Source organism: Engraulis encrasicolus, chromosome 5 (assembly GCF_034702125.1).
Source record: "Engraulis encrasicolus isolate BLACKSEA-1 chromosome 5, IST_EnEncr_1.0, whole genome shotgun sequence".
In the NCBI taxonomy this organism is placed as follows: Eukaryota; Metazoa; Chordata; class Actinopteri; order Clupeiformes; family Engraulidae; genus Engraulis; species Engraulis encrasicolus.
In genome coordinates, this window is record NC_085861.1 from 44,384,899 (window position 1) to 44,409,024 (window position 24,126).

Sequence of the window (24,126 nt, forward strand, 5' to 3'; positions counted from 1 at the left end):
CGGTGAACGTGCGCATCAACGACTACCTGGACATCGTGTGTCCGCACTACGCGCGCGGCGAGATCCCGTCCCAGGAGGCCGAGCGCTACGTGCTCTACATGGTGGAGCTGGAGGACTACGAGGCCTGCAAGCCGCAGTCCTTCGACCAGCTGCGCTGGGAGTGCTCACGGCCCTTCGCCGCGCACGCCGCAGAGAAGTTCTCCGAGAAGTTCCAGCGCTTCACGCCCTTCACGCTGGGCAAGGAGTTCCGCGTGGGAGAGAGCTACTACTACATTTGTAAGTATTTGATCTCATTTGGTTTGTGTTGTTGTTTCTTTGCGAAGGCTTGTGAGTTTATGCGCTATAAATAGCTCTTTCGCTGTATGCTAGTTGCTCTTCTGTTATCACTTGCTTGTTGGTTTGATTTTTTGCATTTATTTACAAAGGCTTTTGAGTTGATGTGCTATGTATAGGTTTTAACACGTATGTGTCTCTGTTGTCTTTCTCACAGCCAAGCCATTGCACCACCACGGTCAGGAGTGCATGCGTCTAAAGGTGGATGTTGTTGGAGGCCACGGACATCATGGTGAGTGTACTATATCTGCTCACTGGCTACAAAAACTGAAATCCATCCTCAGAGGTGTCAAAACCCCAAGTCCAGAAAGCAAAAGGCTTTTCTGTAACTGGTTTACATGATTTGAGAACTCACTACAATTGTTTCAGAGCTGGTTGGGTCAAATTTGTGGCACACTTTTCACTCTGAAACCCGAATTGACACCTCGTGTTTTCACCAAATTCTTAAGGGAGTAAATATCCTTCAGATTCAGGGCCATAACCAAGACTTGTTTTTTTTCTCTCTCTACCACAGGCTCCAAGCACCACAAGAAGACAGAGAAGGAGCTGGAGAAGAAGGAGGAGGAGAAGAACGTTCACATGGGCGCAGGTGGAGGAGTGCACAACCCGTCCAACAGACTCCCAGCTGGTGAGTGACATGCACGTGACTCATCTGCCTTTGACACACACATTCCAGAACCCATTTCAGAACCTCCTGTGCTCGCATGGGCATATCAAACATGGGGGCTGACTTTTATGACGTATGAGTTTTTAAATTGTATACATCTTTGGACATAAAAGGAATAAGCACTTCACCAGAAACGCAAAACATAATGTTCCTGCCTGAATCTAGTTAGGTGGGCAAATGTACGAAGTACCGACACTTCTCGATTTTAGTCAACATGTCTATGTTACTGTATTTCAACATTATTTTTTGAAGAGTGTTGGCAGGCACCTATTGCATCTGAAAGACTGTCAATCTGAGTGCATGTTGACTACCTCCAAATTTGGCTTGAAATGTTCAGTGTCCCCTCAAAAGTCTTGGGGCACATGTTGACTTTTCTCAAGGCTTTGATGTCAACTCAAACTAACAGCCACCTCTCTCCCGCTCTCTCTTCCTCCCTTCCTCAGATGACCCAGTGGCCATGATTCCTGTGGTTCAAAGAAGTGTTGGCAGCTCGGCAGTGTCCATCTCCTCCCCTTCACTACTCCTGGCATCCATCTTCTCACTACTCACCCTTCTGCTACTACACTGAGACTGGCTGACCTCCCCAAAAGAGAAGAAAATATGAACACTTTTGAAAAGTCTTTTGGAAACGGTTCTGAACCAGTTACAAACCGGTTTTAAAAACTGGAAATAGACGGAACGCCAGAGCAGAGACTGAATGCGGCGCAGGACGCTGCACACAAAACGAACAGATTTTTTTATAATGAAGCTTTTTTTAATATAATGTTTTATGTGATGCCTGAGAGACGAGGTGTTTGTTATACGCTTGATTGAAGTGGTTTTTTTGTTGTTGTTTGGCAGTGTGTTTGTACATAGGTGTGAAAGAGAGTGTGAATGGCGTGACCCTAAACAAACACAAAGTGTTTTGAAGTATTTTCCTTCCTTTTTCTTTTTTTTCCCATGGATCTCACTTCTCCCCATTTTTCGTATCCATTTTTATGGGGGACAAAGCTTACCAGAAGATTGGTATCATCATGGATTTGACATCTTCACCAAATATTATTCCATGATTGAATCTTAACTGGATAGATTGTCCTAGAACCACCTTCTACCTTCTCTTGAAATGGACAGTCAGTGGGAAAAACACCTTTTCAAACGTGTTGTTGACTACCACTTGTTTTCTTGTTTTGTTCAAGAACAATACGTGGACTCCAACAATAAGTGGACTTTTTCAACCATCTCATTATCAATGTTAATGTGGGTGTGGCATCTCATTAATGTTTATCTTGGTGTGAAACGATCAATATTGACTTGTACCTCTTGAGCCAAAGGCCACAGTTGTAATGCGTTGTAATACGTATGTACATGTAATTGTATCATCTGTACAGTATATATCATATTATGGCCGCTAATACATACATGATGACGTGTCCTCCCAGCCTGTACTCCTGTACTAAGTGTAGCATTCAACCAGTTCAGTTCTCAGTTCTCCCGGTGAAGGCTGTCTCCTGCCTTGTGCACTGCATGTTCTTAATGGAACTCTACACATGCAGTTCAGTGTCTACTGTAAAACATATACATGGTCGTGTACACACACGCACACGCACGCACGCACCATACGCACACATGCACGCACGCACGCACGCACGCACACACACACACACACACACACACACACACACACACACACACACACACACACACACACACACACACACACACACACAAACTATGTTAAGGAGCGGGTCTCTTTAAATTATAGATAAAACTCCTAAAGATAAAACACCTACATGCACACACAAACAAATACACACTCTCACACAGCCGGTACAGTTGTTCCTTTGTTTTCCCTTTTTTGTTTGTTTTTTTTGTTTTTTCATTGCTGACATACTGCATTATCACACACATTTTCACACATATTCTGCCTACACTGAGGTGCTGTTTGGAATGAAGTGATGTAGACATATTTGACAAGATTTTGTTTACTGGTGTTTTATTCATCCCTTTGTATATATTGTACATTTTGTAAATATGAAAGATTATAAAAAAAACATGCTTATTTGTTATTGACTATTGACCATGTGGAGAGAAAAAAAACAAAATGAAAATAAAAAAATACAATATTGTTGAAAAATGAAAATGGTGAAATGTTTTATATATCTTAGCCTACTTTAATTGATGGTCTCACTGAACCTTAACATACTTAAAAAAAAGCTGTAGGATTAATTCATGTAAAGATATCTCCCAACACATGAAGTACTAGACCAGTGACATCAATAAATCAATTCAACAAAGACGCTTTTGCACACCTCTGCAGTTGGGCAGGTGTGTAGGATATTATCCCAGTGGGGTTGTCATTCAAGTGTAAAGAAATCCCGCACACTGTCCATTCCACCAACAAACTTTAATACGTTTCGGTCATCCAACCTTCTTCAAGTAAATCAATAAATCAATAAAATATAGTGAACATTAAAGATATACGTACAGTATACCGCATGAATACACAGTTTACATGGGGACAGACTACACAGTAACACAAACACTATTTTCATCCCTCTCTAACCTACTTTGCCGTATAGGCCAAAGTGGTCAAAAGGCACATACGTAGTGACTGAATGAATGAAAGAAGAAAGTCACCACTGGCCAGGCCAGCGGCCCCCTGCCCCTCCCTCTCTCTCTCTCTCTCTCTCTCTCTCTCTCTCTCTCTCCCTGGTGGGCTTTAGGATTAGTCTTAATCCTGGCCAGCCCTGGCAGCTTAATGAGACATGATGAAAGATAAGTAAAGGGTTTTTAGCTTTAGGTTTTTTTCATCTTGAAACTGGGCTCCACATCTTAGGCCTAATTGATTATCACTTGAAAGGGTAAAGCGGTGTGGAGCGGAGCGGAGGTCTCTCAGACTGCCTGCCTGTCTGTCTCGGGAAGGGCTCAAGCCAAACAGGGCTGCCTGCCCCACTGAGGAGAGGAGAACTGATGTGTCCCCACTGAGAGCTGTCCGCAAGGGAAGCCAACGGAGGGACAAATAGGCCAGTTGCCCCAGGCCCAGGGAGAGAGAGAGGGGGACCTAGAATTTAAGTCCCCATTACATTTTAATGTATTGAGAGGAGGGTGCCCTCCAAGATGACTTCTCTCCAGGTCCCGGCCAAAGCTGTCAGTGGCCATGGATGGGTGTCCCTACAGGCCAGGGGGTTGAAGAGGGGGAATGGGGGAGTGGGGTGAGGAGTGAAAGTAAAAAAAACACATCAACTCATAGGCTACTTAAGCTACAACAACAGCCTCCTTCTTCGCTTCTCCTCCCACCACCCTCCCTTCTTCCCTTCCTCCACTGCTCTCTCTCTCTCTCTCTCTCTCTCTCTCTCTCTCTCTCTCTCTCTCTCTCTCTCTCTCTCTCTCTCTCTCTCTCTCTCTCTCTCCATCATCACCCCTTTCCTTTCATCATACACTGCTGCTGCTGCTGCCTGTGTTTCACTGCTTGGGCTTCACAGCGCTTGGCCAAACATCCTTGGAGGAGGAGGCGGAGGAGAGGTGGAGGGCAGCAGGGGGGAGATAGGGCTCTCCTGGTTTTTGGGGGTGAGTGCGTAAAGTCTCACCATCGTGTGAGGATGTCACAGCGGCGTTTGCACTCGCACTCTTGCTGCCGTCTTTCCCAGGGGAAGGCTTTGACATCTGTCAACATCGCGGCGTGGGTGTTTGGTCAGTCACACCAGCCCTGCCACAGTTCACACACACCACAACGCACCCACCCGGCTAAAAGCAAATTACACACACACACACACACACACACAGGCACGCACGCAGGCACGCACACACACACACGTGCACACACACACACACACACACACACTCGCATACACACACACACACGCGCGCAAACACACATACACACACACACACACACACACACACACACACACACACATACACTTACACACACACACACACACACACGCACGCACGCACACACACACACACACACACACACACACACACACACACACACACACACACAACCTGTCTGTGAACGACACAGGGCTGCATGGGGCGCACTGCCACACTCACCTTTTTCTGTACACTTAATCCCCAGTAGAGTTCAGGGACTCTCAATATGTGGTCCGGGGACTGGTGGTCTCAAATGATTTGTGAGCGGACATGTAGAAATACAGTCAGCATTTTGCACTGGCACCATATCCCTACTCTCACACACACCTTTGCATAGTACAGCCACACAACTCTGGCTTCACTGCATGCAACACTTTTATGGTACTATTATTTCTATGCATGTGACAAAGAAAACAAATTGAATCCTTGTTTCCATACAGGTTCGAACCGGCTGTGTTTATTACATTATTAGAAGGCTAACGGCTATACAGAGAGTTGCTCTTACACTATAAGACAGGCCTGTAATTTATACATAGGCTACTGTAGAAAAGCAATCTGCATCTGAATTTGCAATGCCTAAAACTCGTACCATGAGCAAGTCTGTCAATCCAGTCCCTATTTAGGTCCCTAAATATATATTTTTTCAATACAAAGTGGCAGAGATGACTCTGGGTTCAGCTGGGGCCCCAAGCGAAATGTCAAAGGAGTGAACATTTTACAGAAATTTGGTAGCCTACTTCTGTAGCAAAGTGTGTGCTGTTATTCACCATCCAGGGGCCCCAAGTGGCTGCCTGCCTAGCCTGGTGACAAGATACGCCTCTGCAAAGTGGTCCTTGGTCCGAAAAAGTTTGAGAAACACTGGCATAGATGCTCTAGGCTTCCCAGGTTCTGGGTTTGTTTTGCTGATCTGCCAGGAGTTTGGCGCTGGAGTTGTGGACAGCAAAGGGGAGGACGACCCTGTTCAGGGGCCTCTCAGCGTTTGTACATTTTGCCGTTCCAGGCGCCCCTGTGTCAAAACCAACTGGCTGTCTATCAAGGGACGGGGCAACTCTCTTGTGTGCCTGCCTGGCTGCCTACAGTATACTATGGAAAGTGAGTGGAAGAATCCACTTGAAGTGCAATGTTAGCTCTTTTGGACTTGGGCCTATATAACTGACAGTCTTTATTGATTCCATGGCTGGAATAGCCTATTGATTTATCTAGGCTGTATTCATTTTTGATGGGTATCCGTGACGTGTCATTCAACATATTCTATTGCATTACGGTTGAAAATTAAATGAGTGACAAAACTACCTCATGCCTTTCTCCCTCTTTTGTCCACCAGATGTGGCAAAATTGAAAGCAAAAGTAAAAACAAAGAAACACTGTTCCTTCCACAGACCTAGATTAACCTAAACTGGCAATGCCCCTCGGAATTTTCGGATTTCTCAGAGCCTCAGAATAGTAGTCCGCCATCTTGGTGAAGACTCCCATAATTACGTAATGACGTCATGCACCGATGTTTTTTTCAGTCGGCTTCAGGGTTGCCAGATGATACTGATTATTTTTGCCCATTTTTACCCACAGACCGCCTTCCTCAACGGCCCGATTGGGCGGGAAACCGCCCGATCTGGCAAGACCGCTCAGCTTCTGGCTCTCTAATAAAACGTTTGGTGGTAGTGAGGGTAATTTCATTCCTGGAGTGAGAATTTAGACATTACGACTTGTCAAAATCTTACAAAAAATGATTGAAACCCACTTTGATAACGTTGTAATCACCGTTTGAAATCGTATGCATTCCTATGGCTCACAGCTGCGATAGTCTTCACTAGGCGGAGCTATGTCTGTGGGAGGAGCCCACAGGGCGCGAAAAAAGCAAAGATGGCTGCGCCCAGTCAATCCGAAAAGCTGCCACTGGCTAGAACCGCCCATTGCCAGTCTAGGTTAATCTAGGTCTGTGGTTCCTTCCAACACAGATAACTTATGAGTAACCAGTAGACCTGTTTACTTGCCTTATGATCAGCTGACTCCACACTGGCTGGATCAAGTTTGTGGGTTCTTGATAGGTGTTTAGTGTTTTTCAGTAACAACACTGTCTTCATTACAATGGGGTAAACGCTATAACAGCTATGTAATAGCATGTGCTAATGTTGTACTTACACCATGAATTTACTTTTACTTTTGACACCTCTGCTGCTCACACACTACACCAGTGTTTCCCAACCAGGGGTACGTGTACCACTTGGGGTACGCGAGCACACTGCAGGGGGTACTTGGGAAAATAAATGTATGGAGCATAATCACATTGGGATATAGAGCACGAGTGAGGGGGTACTCATGGTATGACAAAAATGCACTACACTCCTAGCCCCATACACTTTCCTACCACACACACAGTGCCCATGTTGCCATGTTGTCTAACAAGTTTCCCACAGGCCCACCCCAAAGTTCCCAAAGTTCATTTTTTCCCATACGCTCAGTCCCATGGTCCCCCGTGGTAGCCAACGCCAACCAGCCCCCCCCCCTCCCACACACACACACACACACCCCCACCCCCACCCCCCACCACACACACACACACACACACACACCCACACACAAACACACACACACACACACCCACACACACACACACACACACACACACACACACACACACACACACACACACACACACACACACATGCATGCACGCACACGCGCACACACACGTCTCATACACACACACACACACACACACACACACACACACACACACACACACACACACACACACACACACACACACACACACACACACACACACACACACACACACACACACACACACACACACACACGTCACACACACAGAGTGCAGGAGGATAGCTTAATTTCCCCTGCATATTATATTATTCTGGTATTTTTATCCATTAACACGTCTTAGTATTCTACCAAGAAAAGTGGTAAAGGTAGGCTATGTGACAAATAAAATGTAAGCCTATGCAATTCCATTCACATTACAGTGACATCACCAGAGCCATAGAAAGACATTCGTGCTGGTTGTGTTAGGATTGGTCAGAAATCCTCTCTCTTGACAGTCACGAGAACCAATCAAATAAGAGGATTTCTCGGAGTGCAGATTACAAACACGGAAATACACCAAGGAAGGTGTAAACGTCAGCGTTGTACTTTTTTAACTCTTGCCCCACGTCGTGGTTTGATATTTTTTACAACGAGAACGTGTTTAATCATTGTAAACGTTTTGCACATCGCAAATACAGTTTATTATTTTTCCTTCTATGGATTTTCTGCAGCTTTTATCATGTGCATGCATCGTGTTTACGGTCGGGATGTTCTCGACTGGACTGTGAGTAAAATCCATGCCTGCCTGCCTGTCTGTCTGTTGCTATTATTATCACACCCTTTGGTGAATGTTTACGCCAAGTCATGACAAGATGAAATGTATCATTCACTTTAATTTAGCATTTGAATGCACGTTTTGTTTCGTGTTAGTGAATGTGTCCCACAACCACTTTCAGAATCATCGTTGTTATGATCTACATGGCAGTATAGCTAACAAGCTAAATCCTGTCTCAGTCAGTCAAGACCACCTATATCGTATTTCATGAGGCGACATGATTCTACACGTGTGTTCTGGGTTGTTTGTTTGCAGGACCGACTTGAAGAAGATGAGAAACTCACAAAGTGCCGACAACATCCAGTTCCTTCCCTTTCTTACTACATGTCTAAAGTAAGTAGAACTAGGTTATCTCTTCAACTGTTTGTTAGGGCACCATCTGTATGCATTAATACATTAGCTGTATTATACATCAGTCATCGGGCTGCTTAATCTCCAAGCAGTTGTTTACAGATGTTTACAATTCTGCACAATCATTGTCAGCAGTGGAACTGGTTTGATATTTTGCATGAACCCGACCATCCAGTCCTGTAAGTGCAGTATTTCCTCTGGGGCAGTTCTCAACCTTTTTTGAAGAAACACCCCCTTTGGCCTCATCACAAGCCTCCTGATGCCCCCTTGACATCATCACAAGACTGACAATGTCCCCTTTAGTATTAAACAAATTAATGGAATAATGCACCCCAATATCAACTAAGCACCCCCTACCCACCCCCATTACGTTACAGTACCACTTATTCCAAATGAGCGTGTTTAATTGGTCCAACTCAACCAGGTAATTATTCAACTTGGCAATCATCTGGTTGGGTGCAATTACCCTGTAAGGATCAATGACCAGTAGAGTGTAATTACTGGTACTGTAGAAGTCCATATACATCTCATCAGGCCCATCATGAGGTCAAGCACTCAGAGCTTCATCCAGGGCTTGGCATTAAACCCATAGATTTGTATAAAGGACTATGATTTGACCACTTGGCTCTGGCTACTTGTAGTAATTTCACTGTCACTAGCCATTCAGGTAGTCCTGGGGTATGTGCCATATCAGAGCTGTTGTTTTTCCCTTGTGGATAAATTGTTTGTTGGTACGTTCAAGAAAAAGCTTAGTTTGTACACTGGTCATCGTCCTTCAGCACTTGAGGCATCTTTGGAGCTTACAGGTAAAGTAAAGTACAACTGTATGTACAGCTGAACTGTATCTGCAACCATGTACAACTGAAAAGTGTAGCTGAATGGCTAGTGGCACAGTGGTCAGTTAGTCCATCCACCTTCTCCATCATCAGTTCAAAGATTTAGTTTAGTTTGATTTATTAGCTTATTTGACAGGGGCCACCTACAAGACTGTAGTCCTACTAGTACCAGAGTTAGCTAAAGAGCTAATTTACTACGCAACAATTACACATAAAGCTGATGTTGCTAGTGTGGATTTGTTTTGTAATCGATGGATCAAACGTGACAAACGATGGAGGGAAGAGCAACCCTAGGTTTGTTATTAGAAGTTGGGAGTGACCATACTAATGTGAAGTGTCTGTCTGTCTGTCTGTCTGCCTGTCTGTCTATCTGTCTGTGTATGTGTCTCTGTCTGTCTGTCTGGCTCAGTAACCTAGGATGGTTGTATTACGGTGTCCTAAAGAAAGACGGGACGCTGATGCTCGTCAATGCTATAGGAGCCTGTCTACAGATTGTCTACATACTGGCATACTGCCGCTACACCAAAGACACAGTAAGTAGTATTACAACTGAACGCTTATTAAAGCGGAATTCACCTTTCAAACAATATTGTGCCCTATCTCTGTATTAGACCACATTATGACAGGGGATTATGCTGCCACTGGATATAATATCTTTATATTAAATATAAAAGCTATTCATTGTTTTAGTTATGGTGATTTGAAGCGTCACACGAAAAAATAACGACTACAAATGCCATTAGAACGTTGCTGGGTGATTTGATTTGACACGTCATCAAATCACCTCGGTATGACCGGCAGCATGGAATAGAACAACAGGCAGTCAGATAACACATTTCGAGGATGGAGATATTTACATTGTTCAGTTCATCCTTTAAGTATAGGTTACTGTAAGCAGCCAGAGGCACAACCAAGTGCATGAGGTGGTGTTTCACGATGTGCTTTTCTCTCCTGCCACCACAGTCTGAACTTGGCTGGAAATGCACAGCAGTCCACATTTGCTGCATCTAACCTTGTATGTACATGGATCCATTGCTTTAGCATTGCATTGAACTTAATGTGCAGAAACTTGTGTGCAATCATGGCAATAAAAGGGACAATGATTTGAAACCTCTTAAAGGACCACTTAGTAGCTTTCCTGATGGATCGCCCTGCAGGTAGATAGTACAGTTGTTTCTCGTTAAGGGACAACTTTGCACCTCCTATCTTAACGGTAGAGTGGTAATGCAAATTCTCACCATGACTCTCACCATGTTTTGACCATGGAAGCATTATTTAAAAACTCAAAAAAGCTACTCCGTGCTCCTTTAAGGAAGTTAATCAAGTCACAGCACAGCATGCATGTGAAATTGCATCTCTAGATCTACTCGTATTCATTTTCCCTCGCACAACACCACAACGCCATTCTACTACTACATACGACTACTACTACTACCACTGACGTGTATAGTATATAGTTATAATAGAAGTCTGTGACTACTACTCCCTACTACTACTATGGCTACTGCTACAAATTTATACCACCATGTTGTCATTGGTCGACCAGGGCTTTGATTCTTTTGGGCAGCAGTTTCTTCCAATCTATTCATGTGTTCTGGTGCCATAGTTTATCTATCTGTGTTATCAATCCTGTGTGGACCTTGACATACTTTTAGTCTTTATCTTGGCAGTAGCCAGTTCATGGTGGCGGCGTCTTAATCAAAAGTGTGATACAACGGTTATTTTCCCTCTTTCTTGGAGGTCACAAAAACCCATAGTCCATCCCATTCTGATAAAGTGTGTGTGTGTGTGTGTGTGTGTGTGTGTGTGTGTGTGTGTGTGTGTATCTGCGTATATGTGTGTGTGTGTGTGCTTCAGAGGCGGGCGCTGCTGCAGACGCTGGCCATGGTGAGCACGTTGGCGCTGGGCTGGGGCTACTTCACGGTGGTGGTGTCCCAGGGAGACGTGCAGCTCAATCAGCTGGGACTGGTCTGCAGCGCCGTCACCATCAGCATGTACCTCTCTCCACTGGCCGACCTGGTAATCACACACACACACACACACACACACACACACACACACACACACACACACACACACACACACACACACACACACACACACACACACACACACACACACACACACCATCAGCATACCTCTCTCCACTGGCCGACCTGGTAATCACACACACACACACACACACACACACACACACACACACACACACACACACACACACACCATACCTGTCAACCAGCCCTAATTTCCCGGGAAACTCCCTAATTTTAACTCATTTCCCGGATTCTTCCCGATTTCACATTTTATCAAAAGACACCGTCGGACGGTCCAGTAATTATCCCCACGACCCTGTCAGTAAGCCAGCACGGCCACACCCCCTCCTGAAGAGAGACTGAGAGGGTTTTGCTTATCAAGGCAAACTACCTGCCAGTAGACCAGATGCCTTGAAAATGTGAGCTGTCACCCTCGAGCTCTGTACGTGTGTGCCCCAACTCGCTTCAGAAACCGTCAGTTCATACAACGCGGTAAACAGACTCGGAACAGCGAATCATGCGATTAACCTAATCACAACCTGCACCCGAACAAAATTTTTGCACAAGCCCCGGACAACTGTGGCGACAAAATAACATGGATAAACTGATAATTCATTGTTTTTCACGCTTTATGCTCATTTAAAACGTGCGCTGAAAAGCAGAGTAGAACGCACCGTTTGATCCGTCTCTGTTGACTGTCAGGATTTGGCCTATAGAAAATTTCCCGAATTTTGGCTTAAAATATGGGAATTTTCCCGAATTTTGGTAACTCAAAGTTGACACGTATGACACACACACACAAACACACAAACACACAAACACACAAACACAAACACCATCAGCATGTACCTCTCTCCACTGGCGGACCTGGTAAGCACACACACACACACACACACACACACACACACACACACACACACACACACCATCAGCATGTACCTCTCTCCACTGGCGAACCTGGTAAACACACACACACACACACACACACACACACACACACACACACACACACCAACCATCTTCAGAATGTACCTCCTCATCCATTTTATTTTTCAATACCAAGAGGGTCGGTGGCAGGCTTATGATGAGGTCGAGGGTACTTTGGGAAGCTTATGATGAGGTCCAGGGGTCATTCATTCAAAAAAGGTTTAGAAACACTGGGATGGAGTAAGAGATCAAGCATGAGTGAAGGGGTACTCATAGTCTGGTTTGGGGGTAAGCAAGGCAAAATAAAGTTGTGAAACACTGCTCCACAGTGACTCACACAGCTGGCCTGACACAGGTTTGAAAAGTGTGGTGGTGAAAACAAACACTGAAGAAACCGAATAAACACCAGCTGTGCTGTTAGCTGGCCAATATTTAGCCACGCCCTGCCAGCATCAATGCCAATGCTCCCAGTGGATAAAGTGACTCGCATGAGACATTTAATTCGGAATTAACTCTAACTTTAATTCTGAATAAAGCTTTATTCCGCTTTCAAAACGTCATGTAAACACTTCACAATTCGGAATTAAGTGAAAGATCAAAGTAAACTCGATGGAACTATTTAATTCTGAATGATTAATTCTGAATTAAAAACGTCATAACAGTAGGTATGCGAGTCAAAGTAGTTCCTCCCGGCCTTTCCTGTTGCTTGTGGTCTTTTGCCTCAGGGCCTCCATGGAGAAAACAAAGTTTCCCATTTTTAACCTGGGTCGAGCAACTTTTTGGGTTGAGCAACTTTTTGTAGAGCTTTTGGAGAGCAACTTTTTGGGTCGAGCAACTTTTTGGAGAGCTTTTGGAGAGCAACTTTTTGGGTCGAGCAACTTTTTGGAGAGCTTTTGGAGAGCAACTTTTTGGGTCGAGCAACTTTTTGGAGAGCTTTTGGAGAGCAACTTTTTGGTCGAGCAACTTTTTGGAGAGCTTTCTCCCCCATTCATCATCCTAATTGCAAATGAGATATTGGCCTTTTAAATTGTGCTTTTGTTAGCTCTTGAATAAAACTTTGATCATCAAGTGACGTCAACCCTTGCATCATAAGGCCACAAGCAGCAGGACTGAACGAGAGGAACTAGTTTGACCTTCACCCTACTGGGATGTGTGCACTGCTCCATTAGGCACATACGAATGACCTCATCTTGATGAAGCTCTAGCGCGGCTAGGAGACATATGGAATATACTATGGCTTGAATTCAAGCAGCGATGCAGACACACTGACCATCCTTCTCAGTTCATGCTGGGACATATGGTTCTGGGTTATAGTGCGTTGTTCATGCACGTCAACTGCGCACAATCACATTGCATAATTCCTGTACAATAGCAGGGGCTCTTGTGCTACGACGTATGTTTACGTTTGTGTTTTACCAGTCATATCGCACAGTGGCACAGTGTACGACAGCATTGTAACAACACTTACACACACAGACACAGACACAGACACAGACACAGACACAGACACAGACACAGACACAGACACAGACACAGACACAGACACAGACACAGACACAGACACAGACACACACACACACACAGACACAGACACAGACACAGACACAGACACACACACACACACAGACACACACACACAGACACACACACAGACACACCTACACACCTACACACAGACACACACACACACACACACACAGACACACGAACAGACACACACCTACACACCTACACACCTACACACCTACACACACACACACACACACACACACACACACACACACACACACACAGGCCATCCATAGAAAAATGGCTGTTGGTTTCCTGCGCGTTCATAAGCTATCTCCCTGAGCCTGTGCTTTCCCACCACACCACACCACACCACCCACCAGGCTCCACAACACCAGGGCTGGACTGGCCATAGGGCATACAGGGTATTTGCCCACTGGACTGTTGATGATTTTGGCCTGGCCTTGCCCTTTATGCAATGGTATCAGTCTTCATGCAGTTACAGCAGACCTGTCAGAGTCAGATTGAAATATTAATTTGGCTGTTGGGGTCAAAATGAACTGAGATTAGATGACTAAAATATTGTTGCAGGCTTCATTGTCTCTCTGATGGACTGGGATGTGACCAAACTTATTTAATGTATTTATTCAATTATTTATATCATTGTTGATTTTTAATTTGAGGCCAATTCTATTACCTATACTGGCCATGAAATAGCCACAGTTGCATATTTGGCCATAAATTTAAACAAACAAACAAACTCTGATGAACTGGTCATGGCTGAAAATGCCCGGCCTGATTTTTCACCCTAGACCAGCCCTGCACAACACCTCCATCTTGTTCCTTTCCTGTTTACCGCCACAGATGTGTCCCCGTGCAAGAGGGGGGGGGGGGCATCTGTCACTGGTGTGTGTGTGTGTGTGTGTGTGTGTGTGTGTGTGTGTGTGTGTGTGCGCGTGTGTGTTGCGTTGCCAAGGTCTGCTCTTATCCCTCCGTCTGGCTTTTCTTCTTCCTCTCCGCCACTTGTCTTCCTGTTTGTGTCCTGAGCGCTCCTTGTCGTCTCGCTGCGTCTCTTGCAACCAGCCGACTAAGTTGTAGAACCACAATGTGCGTGTGTGTGAGAGTGTGAGTGAGAGAGAGAGAGAAAGGTGAATACCATGTTTCCTCACACACACACATACACACATTCCTCTCTTGTTCCTGTTTGTGCGTCTCTATCTTACAGGGCATTTGTTGCCCTTCCTGAGTCGACTGATGATGGTGTTTTTGTGTTTGTGTGCCTGCTCTCTGGAACTCTGTGTGTGTGAACTGCACTCCCACTCTTACTCTCAGTATGTCGGCATATTTCTCTCACTCTGTTTCAGACTTTTGTCAGCCCGTAAAGTTGAGTAGAGTAGAGTATATTGGAGTACAGTAGAATAACTATTGATCCAGAAGGAAGTGAAGATGTCCAGCAGCATACACAAATTACAATGTACATTGCATGACCGATTAAGCATGTAGCACACACTTGTATACATTCAGACTTCAGGCCTATTCAACCTCATACACAAACAGACATGCACAGAAAATACCATCCCTTGGGCCACGTGTATGGGTAACTGTGAATGGCTTGTGCGAATCTGAAAACATTGTTGTTAATGTGACATAGGGAATGAAAAGTTAAGGTCAGAGAAAGAGTTAACTCTGTCTGTGTTGATCCAGTCATATGGCCCAGTCTCCACATCCACTGTATCTCACTGGCTGAGGAGCAGACAGGCTGACCAATGTCACACAGCAGACACAGTACAGTATTATGGCTCATTCTTTTGAAACTCGGTTGTCGGTGGACCCGAGCTCGTTCTCCCGACATCCGTTGTACTTTGTAAATGCATTCTATTGCAACAGCTGGAGACAATACAAATGTCTGAAAAAACAAATGTTTAACAAATTCGGAGTACACCAAAGTGCTCCGAGTTTGAGTTTCAGGAGTTGAGTACTCGTTCATTTGCACTTTCCTGAGGCGGAGGTTGAGGTTTCCCGACAACCGAGTTTCAAAAGAATGCACCATTATTAACCCTACATTGTGGGGCTTCACCTTGAAGACACAAATCTCGAGCATGTTTCTGATTAAGTGTATTCTGTTATGTACAGTACCTGACATGCATTCTGCTCTGGAGCATTCTGAGATAGGACAGGGGTGTCAAACTCAAATTGACTAAGGGCCATTATCGGAATATGGAAGGAAGTCGTGGGCCCAGCTCAAGATTTATTTTTAATAAATGGACTAAAGTCGTGCAGGCAGTCATTTAATACTCATAGTTTAATTTCACACACACTGGCACATATTGTGTTGCTTATGACTGTGAGCTGTGTCATTGGCCTGAAACCACTCATACTTCTAAAAAACTCCAAATTTCATGTTCAAGTCTTGGTATGCTGCACATTAATGATGTATGTGGGCCAACTCCGATTCACATTTGAAATTATCTCGCAGGCCAAATAAAATGACTCCGCGGGCCAGAGTTTGACATCCCTGAGATAGGATTAGAACTCAAAACTGCACTCCTTTAAAAAAAATAAAAAATGTACCATAGATCTTAGTTGTGGTCCACATTCCAGGAGGAACAGGGTGAGGGCGGGCTGTCCGATGTCAGACATGACTATTCGCACAATTTGTCTGGGCATGGATGGAGCACATTCTTTTGTACACAGCATATGTCTCATTTTTATGTCATTTTTATTATGTGTTATCCATTGACTAGTATGCAATCTCCTGTTTAACCTTATGTTCTTGTGCTGGATTATTTGTGTCAAAAGTTAACGCCGTTTATCATAAAATGTACCACATGTATTGCAGTCAAACGGTTACATAAGGGCACAATTGGAATTAAATTGATCAGTCATGACATTGCTCATTTTAATCCCAACCACCCCACCTCCCACTCGCCTGGTCAATGGGTTAAAACATTGCTCTAACTTGTCCTTTACTACTTTATTACTATTTCACTGAGAGAGAGAGAGAGAGATACACCCACTCTACTGATCTGCTCTTCAAATACACAATTCACACCTCTACACACACACACACACACACACACACACACACCATGTCCACTGGATGACCTGTTAAATCCACACTGCCATTGTAGGACCTGCAGCTTACAGTATAGCTTTTAGCTGCCTCAAATGGCAGTACAAGGGTGCTGCTGACATGCCAGTCCACTCCAGGCCAATGCAACATCTATCTATCAAAGGACCTTTTTTAAGACATTTAGCTCTCAACACTAAATCACTATACTTATCATATTCAGACCGCTAGGCGTTACATAACGGCATATTTTTGTATTTTTTTCATGCAGAAGATAACTTGTAATCCAGTGTTCTTTTCTGTAAAGTCATCCAATCTTATCCCAGTGGATTGTTTGTGGGAGGTCAAGATATTGACCAGACTTGCTCGTTCAGTAAGCAGATCGGATTTGGTACTTATGCTGCTATTATTAAGTCGCTGTCCTTTTTTTTAAATTCCTGTGTCTCTTTTTTTTCTGTCCTCTATTTTTTTTTCTTTTCCACCTCCTCCCTTTTTTTTTCTCGGTCAGCTGGAGATCATCCGCACTCGTTCGGTGCAGTGTCTGTCGTTCCCCCTTGCAGTGGCCACCTTCCTCACCTCCGCCTCCTGGACCCTCTATGGCCTGCAGTTGCAGGACTACTATATCATGGTGAGTGGGCATCGCTCCGACCGAGCAAATCAAGATTCAAGATTTATTTTATTACAATGCATTGTAGGTGTTTAAGAAATTTAAATTCTTTTGTGTTTTTGTCTCCTCAAATCAAATAAATGAATTAAATATGTGTGCGCGTGCGTGCGTGCGTGCGTGTGTGTGTGTGTGTGTGTGCACTCATCAAATTTGCAAAGGTGGACAAAACTCCACTTCACAAATTGTCAAGGTGGATGTTTCTCTGCCCACAGCTTTTTGGGGGGTGGCCACTGACGGGTTAGTGTTAGAGATGGGTTTTGGTCCAGGCACAGTTTCACAATGATTTCACATTAGAAAACCCATGAATGGAGAAATGTCCGCCTTGACGATTTTATGAGCTAAGTTTTGTCTGCCTTTGCAAATTTGACGAGTGAAGATTTGTCTGGGTGGAGATTTGTCCAGCATTCTGCTGAGTGGTTTCGTGGTATTAATCCAATTTAATCTCAATAAAATCTCCTCCGGTGCATACACTGCATGCAGACCACTTTTTTCAAAATATCTGGGGTAAAAAAAAATAAGCCATGGATATATCCATGCAGGATCTAACACATGAAGGTTCAAGGATGTCTTTCAAGGAATGATGAGATTTGAGTATCAATATGTTACTCATGGGGTTCCTTCTCTCTCTCTCTCTCTCTCTCTCTTTCTCTTTCTCTTTCTCTTTCTCCTGCTGGTTCTCACCCTTAAATCGTTCTCTTTCAGCTTCCCAGGCTTCAGAAGTCATTAAGCGAGATCTTGGTGTTAAAACTCGATTGTGTTTAACAGGCGACCCGAGCGCTACTTGGCTCCGGTCCTCTGACTGGAAGTCCGTTGCATAATGAGAACTTCCTGAGCCTCCGACTTTTATGGGTCTTTGAGGGACGTCACAGAAGGTTGTTTTGTAATGCCAGGTTGCCAGGCTACCCATGGTCAGGTTTTTCGGTAAGGGTGTTGTTGTCGTAGTGCGTCAGCTGAGAGGTAGATTTGGTCCTTAGCCAGTGCCGGCGTGCCATAAGCTGTTGCGTATTATTCCGCAATAGCGTGCTTCTCTCAGTGATTAATACCTTATGGGGAAAAATCAGGTTTCTGACAGGCGGCATGCTCGCACCTGTCTTGCCTCTAAACCAGCCCGTTCTGGCATTCTGGTGTGATGGTGCACAACATTTGGATGCCAGTATAAATCTGGGAGCCTTGGATACCTCGAGCAACAGCTTCCCCCTTCATACTTCATGAATATGTAGAGAAGCTCCATCATCAAAAGATATCCATGTATGCACAAGAGGTACATCAGCCGTCACAGGCATCAGCGTGAGTTAGAGGGTTTGCCCATGCTGGAGTTGCCCAGTTGAAAGGGTGTGGAAAGCAACTTTGATCCTGGAAGTGCTGCGCTCACCCTGAGGAACCTTCACTGGCTTCCCGTTAAGTCCTCTATCTGGAACAAAAACCCTTCTTCTCTTTTCTACATCAATCCCCCTATCTACCGGTATCTATCTATTACTCCTCCCTGCAATCCATAGACAGCTAGCTAAGCCTCAAACTAACCGATTCTGATAACGAACTACTAGCCTGTGGCCCGAACAATAACAATGCAATAACAATGCCAACAGTGGATCATGAGAGGGTTTGGCCCATGATGCGATTTGTCAGAAAACCAGAAGGGGAGATATGTTTCAGATTTTAAGCAATATCAATGGACTGAGATTAAACTGTGATTTAAAATCTTGTAGAAAAAGTGGAGATGTTAAAGTCGGAAGAGGGAACCATCCCCCTCTACAAATAGCACCCAACTTTGGCCAGTGTGTGCTTATCACAAAGCCATGGGATGTGAGCAGCTCCTGAGATATTATTTTAACCACCAGAGCCTGACAGCCCACAAGCCAGAGAATTTGAGGAACTTCATAGTGGGCGAGTATTGTATGTGAAGGAGATAGGCGTACAAAGCCATCCACGTCCCCCACACTAGATGACAATCCTATGAGCTTACTGACCTCACTGTTGAGAATTTGCTGCCCCCACTGTCTACGACTTTCTGCTCACACTGTTGGCAGGAAACGTTTGTGGGGCAATGGGGGGAGCAGTAGAAAACTGTATTAAAAAAAAGAAAAGAAACAAACCAATGGAAAACTTTCCTTTTCACAAAGGCTTTTGGTGCCCACCAGTAGTTGTGTAACAAAACGCTTGCTATTCTCTTCTTCACAGCTTTAGATGTAAAGATGACAATGATAATGAGTTGTGATTGTAATTATTATTACTAATACTGCTAGTAGTAGGAGTCTTGCCTAAAATCCCCTTGTTTCAGCTCAGTTGGTCAGCATTGTCAGACTGTTAATGACAAAATGTATTACATTTATGACAGTAGAATGGTTGCGTAATAGCGCAATTTGAATGAAATTAATACAGGAGATGGTGTATAGTAATCCAGTGTTCTGTGACGTGGTGCAGTTTTTCCCCAGTCAATAGGTCAGAACATTGCGCCTTTCCTCTGTGCGTCACACACACACACACACACACACACACACACACACACACACACACACACACACACACACACACACACACACACACGCACACGCACACACACACACACCTTAATATCCTTTGAATCAACTGGGTTGTCTTTCCATTAATTAAAGTGGAATAGAATGGATTGCCCCCCCCCCACACACACACACACACACACACACACACACACACACACACACACACACATTTCCTGTCTCTCTAGCCTATTGTCATCTTTTCTAATAAATGTCCCCAAACCCTCCAAAAACTGTAAATAAATGAAAAAGAAAAAGTCAATAAAAACTAGTGCAAATCAGAATGGGAAGGGTAAACATGGGAGCATGGCCGCTGACTGGTTTGGCTGGGCCCAGGACAAAAGCATCTGAAAACCATATTCTGTGCCCCATCTCCCCTGGGCCAGGGACAACTGACCCCTTTGCCCTGCTCTCTCAACTCCCTTGTATGATGAGAGACACGCTTTGACAGTTGTTGTCAGTCAAAGTGGTTGTAGTATTTGTGCTCACCTAAAATCCTTCCCCCTTGTTCCATGAGAAAACACTTAACTCAGTTCCTTCCTGTTCCTTCTGTGTGTCACAGGTTCCCAACACTCCAGGGATCGTCACCAGCCTGGTGCGCTTCTTCCTCTTCTGGAAGTTTGGCTCCCACGGTCAGGGCAAGCCGGCCTACAAGGCCATGTCTACTGGGTAAAAGGGGTGCTGGTGCTCTAACCCTCACTCACCACCATGAAGTGCCTATAGGTCTTTGGCCTGTCTCCTGTGTCCTCTTAACAAAATGGCCTCCATTTCTCCTCACCTCTTACCTGTACCAGAGGTCTCTTCTCTGTGGTTACTGGGGTTCACACTCTGTCCTACACAGGTTAAACGAAACATGTCTGACTCTTGGGATCAAATGTCAAACTTTGAGCCACTGAAGGTTGACCTTGAGAATTAAATGTCATTATTTAAAAAAAAATAAAATTCAGAATATATGTTTTCGATTCTGAGCAAAGATATTTTATTATGTGAATCAGAAGCGAGACGTGAGATGGTGGACCGCCAGGATGCCAAGCCTCTTCTGTGATGTCCAATACCTGCCGGAGATGATATCCCCTGAAGAGGTTTTCCCTTTTGGTGCACTTTAAATGCCAGGACAGACTCTTAAGTAGACTGTTATAGTATGCTGGTGGGTTTGGGTGTGATTCCTGTACGTACGTTATTTTCAGGTACTTTCTTTTTTTTTTTTTAAATATTCATACTCTTGTGATCTTGTGTACAGTTTGCAATACAGTATGTAGCTCATGCCTACCCTTTGTGTATCGCTATGCTATAAGAGTTTAATGCCAAATGTCTTATCAAATGCATTTTGTGTTATTTTTGTAATCTTTCATTGTACGCATAGAGCACACATGCAACCTTACAGAAAATATATATTGAAGTATTTTGCTTTGGAAAAAAAAAACAATTTAAAAGGGTGAAAATGTGTGATTTACTATGGAGGCCTTAAACATTAGACCTTGAGAAATTCTTGGTGCAATGACCTATGACCTGTCATCAATGTCTATCTATCGCTGTGTTCCTGGGGCTTGTTTTCACTATACATTCCGTTCTGGAAGTCCTTTCATCAGCCCGCTCCTCACAAATTCCTTCCCTACACATGCCTCTTTGTTTTATGCTTGCGTGTTTGGGGGAGAGTGTGCTGTGGCACTGCGAATGTTACAGTATACCATCGCATGGTGTCTCCTCTCCTCCCTCCACTGCCATGCACAGCAAGCCTGCCCCCGGCAGAACCAGATTTATCAGATGGGGTCCACCTCAATATCTAACCTCCCGTCCTCTCCTTTTGCTGTTGGCATTGTGCATCGCTGACACCCCGGTTCTGTATGGACAACAATTTGGCCCGCTGTCGGCCTAGGCCAGTGGTTCTCAACCTTTTTTGAAGAAATGCCCCCTTGACCTCATTATAAGCCTCCCAACGCCCCCGCGACCTCATCATAATCCTACTAACGCCCCCACGGTATTTAAATGGACTAATGCCACCAATGACAACTAAGCACTGACCCCTCTCAACTGTATCCTTCTCAACGCCCCCCTAGGGCTCCCCAACGCCCGCTGGGGGGGCTGTACCGCTCTTGTTGAGAAAGACTAGCCTAGGCAGAGCAACTTATTTGGGGGCTTTCACTGTCCTAATTGTAAATGAGGACGTGACCTTTGATTGATATTGAATAAAACTTCTATTAGCAATTGCGTCACATTACAAAGCCACAAGCACAAGGAGAGGACAGTAGGTGCTAGATTGAGCTGGACCTCATGTCATTTCTCCTCTCTCCACTGCCAATGACCGCAAGCCTGCCCACCAGAACCAGATTCATCAGATGGTCAACCAGCTGCCCTCTGACCCCTGTTTGACCTTGCAGTGGGATGAAGCTATTTCTTCATATGCAAAAGGCTCCCGAGTGGGCCTGTTGTGGTCCACTTGACCATCACCACTGTGCCTGGCCTGCTGGTCCCTCGGTGTGGGCAGAGGCATGGATAGCATGCACAAAGGGCCAGTCAGCGTATCTCTACATGGCTTTCAGCCCTATTGAGCGGTACACCCACATAACATAACCAGACACGCACAGCGTCGTCACTAACCAGTTAGCAACTTCGTAGGATGCCTATAGGGTATTGCATTGCAACCAAGTTAGCTATGCCATCGAGAAACACAGCGCTGGTTTATTGTGTTATCGTCATCTATGATTTTGCATTTGTTTCATTTCTTTGTGGATGAAAAAAAAAACAGGAAAAAAGTTACAAAAAGCTACCATAGTCTAGCCCCCACCCACACCCCAGTGGAGCCAGTCACTGCCATCATACCATTAGGAAGGGATAATTGCTTTGTTTTTCCCCACAAAGCTTACATGCTATAATTAATTGTGGCAGATTGACTGAAAGTTTGCAACCCACTGCTGACATTTGTCAAGTTATTTTGTACCAAAACACTTCAATTTCTCTATCCCACCGTGTGCTCGCTCGCTGAGGTGATTTGGTTCACTGTCGTACACACTGTGGCCTGTGGTTTTCATGACCGTGTCTCGACTGTTGCTTATCTGTCTTTGCCTTGTCCTCCACTGCGGCCCGCCACACAGTAAGCCGTGGTGACCAGTGGACTATGAAGGGCGGGCGCACTCTCATCGCCACACTCTAAGGATTGTGGGTAGCTCTGGCTCGCTATAGACTCTCTTAGAAGTTGTTCCGTGCCACTGCTGGGGTGATACCTTCTCTCTCTCTCACTCTCTCTCTCTCTCTCTCTCTTTCTCTCTCTCTCTCTCTCTCTCTCTCTCTCTCTCTCTCTGACTAGCGATAAAATTAAACAAGGATCTCAGGTATCTTCCTGCCCCACGGCTGGAGTTTCCGTAGCAGTAGCCGACTGAGATAAGTGTCTGCTTTCCCGTGTGAAACGGAGAGATTGCCCTCCCAGGTTTCTGGAGCATGTGTGAGGCTCTGTAAGCCTGTCAGCTTTGTCCTGTGTACTGTGCAGCATAGCCACCCTGTTTTCTGTCACACCGCTCGTCAATGTTACAGGAAAAGAAAACTTAAATCAGTCATATCAAAGTTTGGTTTTGTGTTTTTTATTTGTCATTTACAGTTTATATGTGTGTTGCCTTTTTTGTAACTATTTATGTATTCCCATGTGATTGTGTGCGCGTGAGAGAGATGGGGAATGTGAACGTTTGAGTTCAACCATGTGCTGAGTTTGTGTGAGTGGATGTCTGTCTGTGGTTTCAAAATGACAAATAAATTTTATATACTACCACCATTGGTGAAAGGCCTGGAGGAGTTATGTTGTTGTGCTTAGCCGGAGGGAGGTCCCGAGATGAAAGGATATCAGTGGACAGTCTCAAAGCCCCGAGCCCATGATTTGTGTGTGAACCTCGTGTTTTGCGTGCGTCCACTTGGATGTGTGTCAGAGTTTATGTGTGTGTTAGGAACCAACCATGTTTGGTTGTCTGTGTGTGTGTGTGTGTGTGTCTATACAG

The 24,126-nt window shown here is 44.7% G+C and overlaps 2 protein-coding genes across 2 annotated transcripts in view; both read left to right on the forward strand.

The window, feature by feature from the left end:
• Nucleotides 1-2,411, forward strand: part of efna1b (ephrin-A1b) — a 13,262-nt gene extending 10,851 nt beyond the window's left edge. Inside the window, exons 2-5 of the mRNA XM_063199530.1 lie at nt 1-276; nt 491-565; nt 848-961; nt 1,444-2,411. The exon at nt 1-276 is cut by the window's left edge and continues 20 nt beyond it. Of these exons, the coding sequence (XP_063055600.1) occupies nt 1-276; nt 491-565; nt 848-961; nt 1,444-1,568 (590 nt within the window). The 3' untranslated portion in view covers nt 1,569-2,411. The remainder of the gene's footprint in view (nt 277-490; nt 566-847; nt 962-1,443) is intronic.
• A 5,606-nt stretch (nt 2,412-8,017) lies between these two features.
• slc50a1 (solute carrier family 50 member 1) lies at nt 8,018-23,909 on the forward strand. Its single transcript, XM_063199531.1, has 6 exons — nt 8,018-8,183; nt 8,490-8,567; nt 9,831-9,954; nt 11,279-11,440; nt 17,469-17,588; nt 20,706-23,909. The coding sequence occupies exons 1-6, from the start codon at nt 8,116-8,118 to the stop codon at nt 20,814-20,816; spliced, it is 663 nt and encodes a 220-aa protein (XP_063055601.1). The 5' UTR covers nt 8,018-8,115; the 3' UTR covers nt 20,817-23,909.
• The last annotated feature ends 217 nt before the right edge of the window (nt 23,910-24,126 follow it).

Coding starts and splice junctions, on each gene's coding strand:
- slc50a1 (XM_063199531.1), top strand. CDS start 8,116: ATGGATTTTCTGCAGCTTTTATCATGTGCATGCATCGTGTTTACGGTC. Junction 9,955..11,278: donor GCCGCTACACCAAAGACACA/GTAAGTAGTATT, acceptor TGTGTGCTTCAG/AGGCGGGCGCTGCTGCAGAC. Junction 17,589..20,705: donor TGCAGGACTACTATATCATG/GTGAGTGGGCAT, acceptor TGTGTGTCACAG/GTTCCCAACACTCCAGGGAT.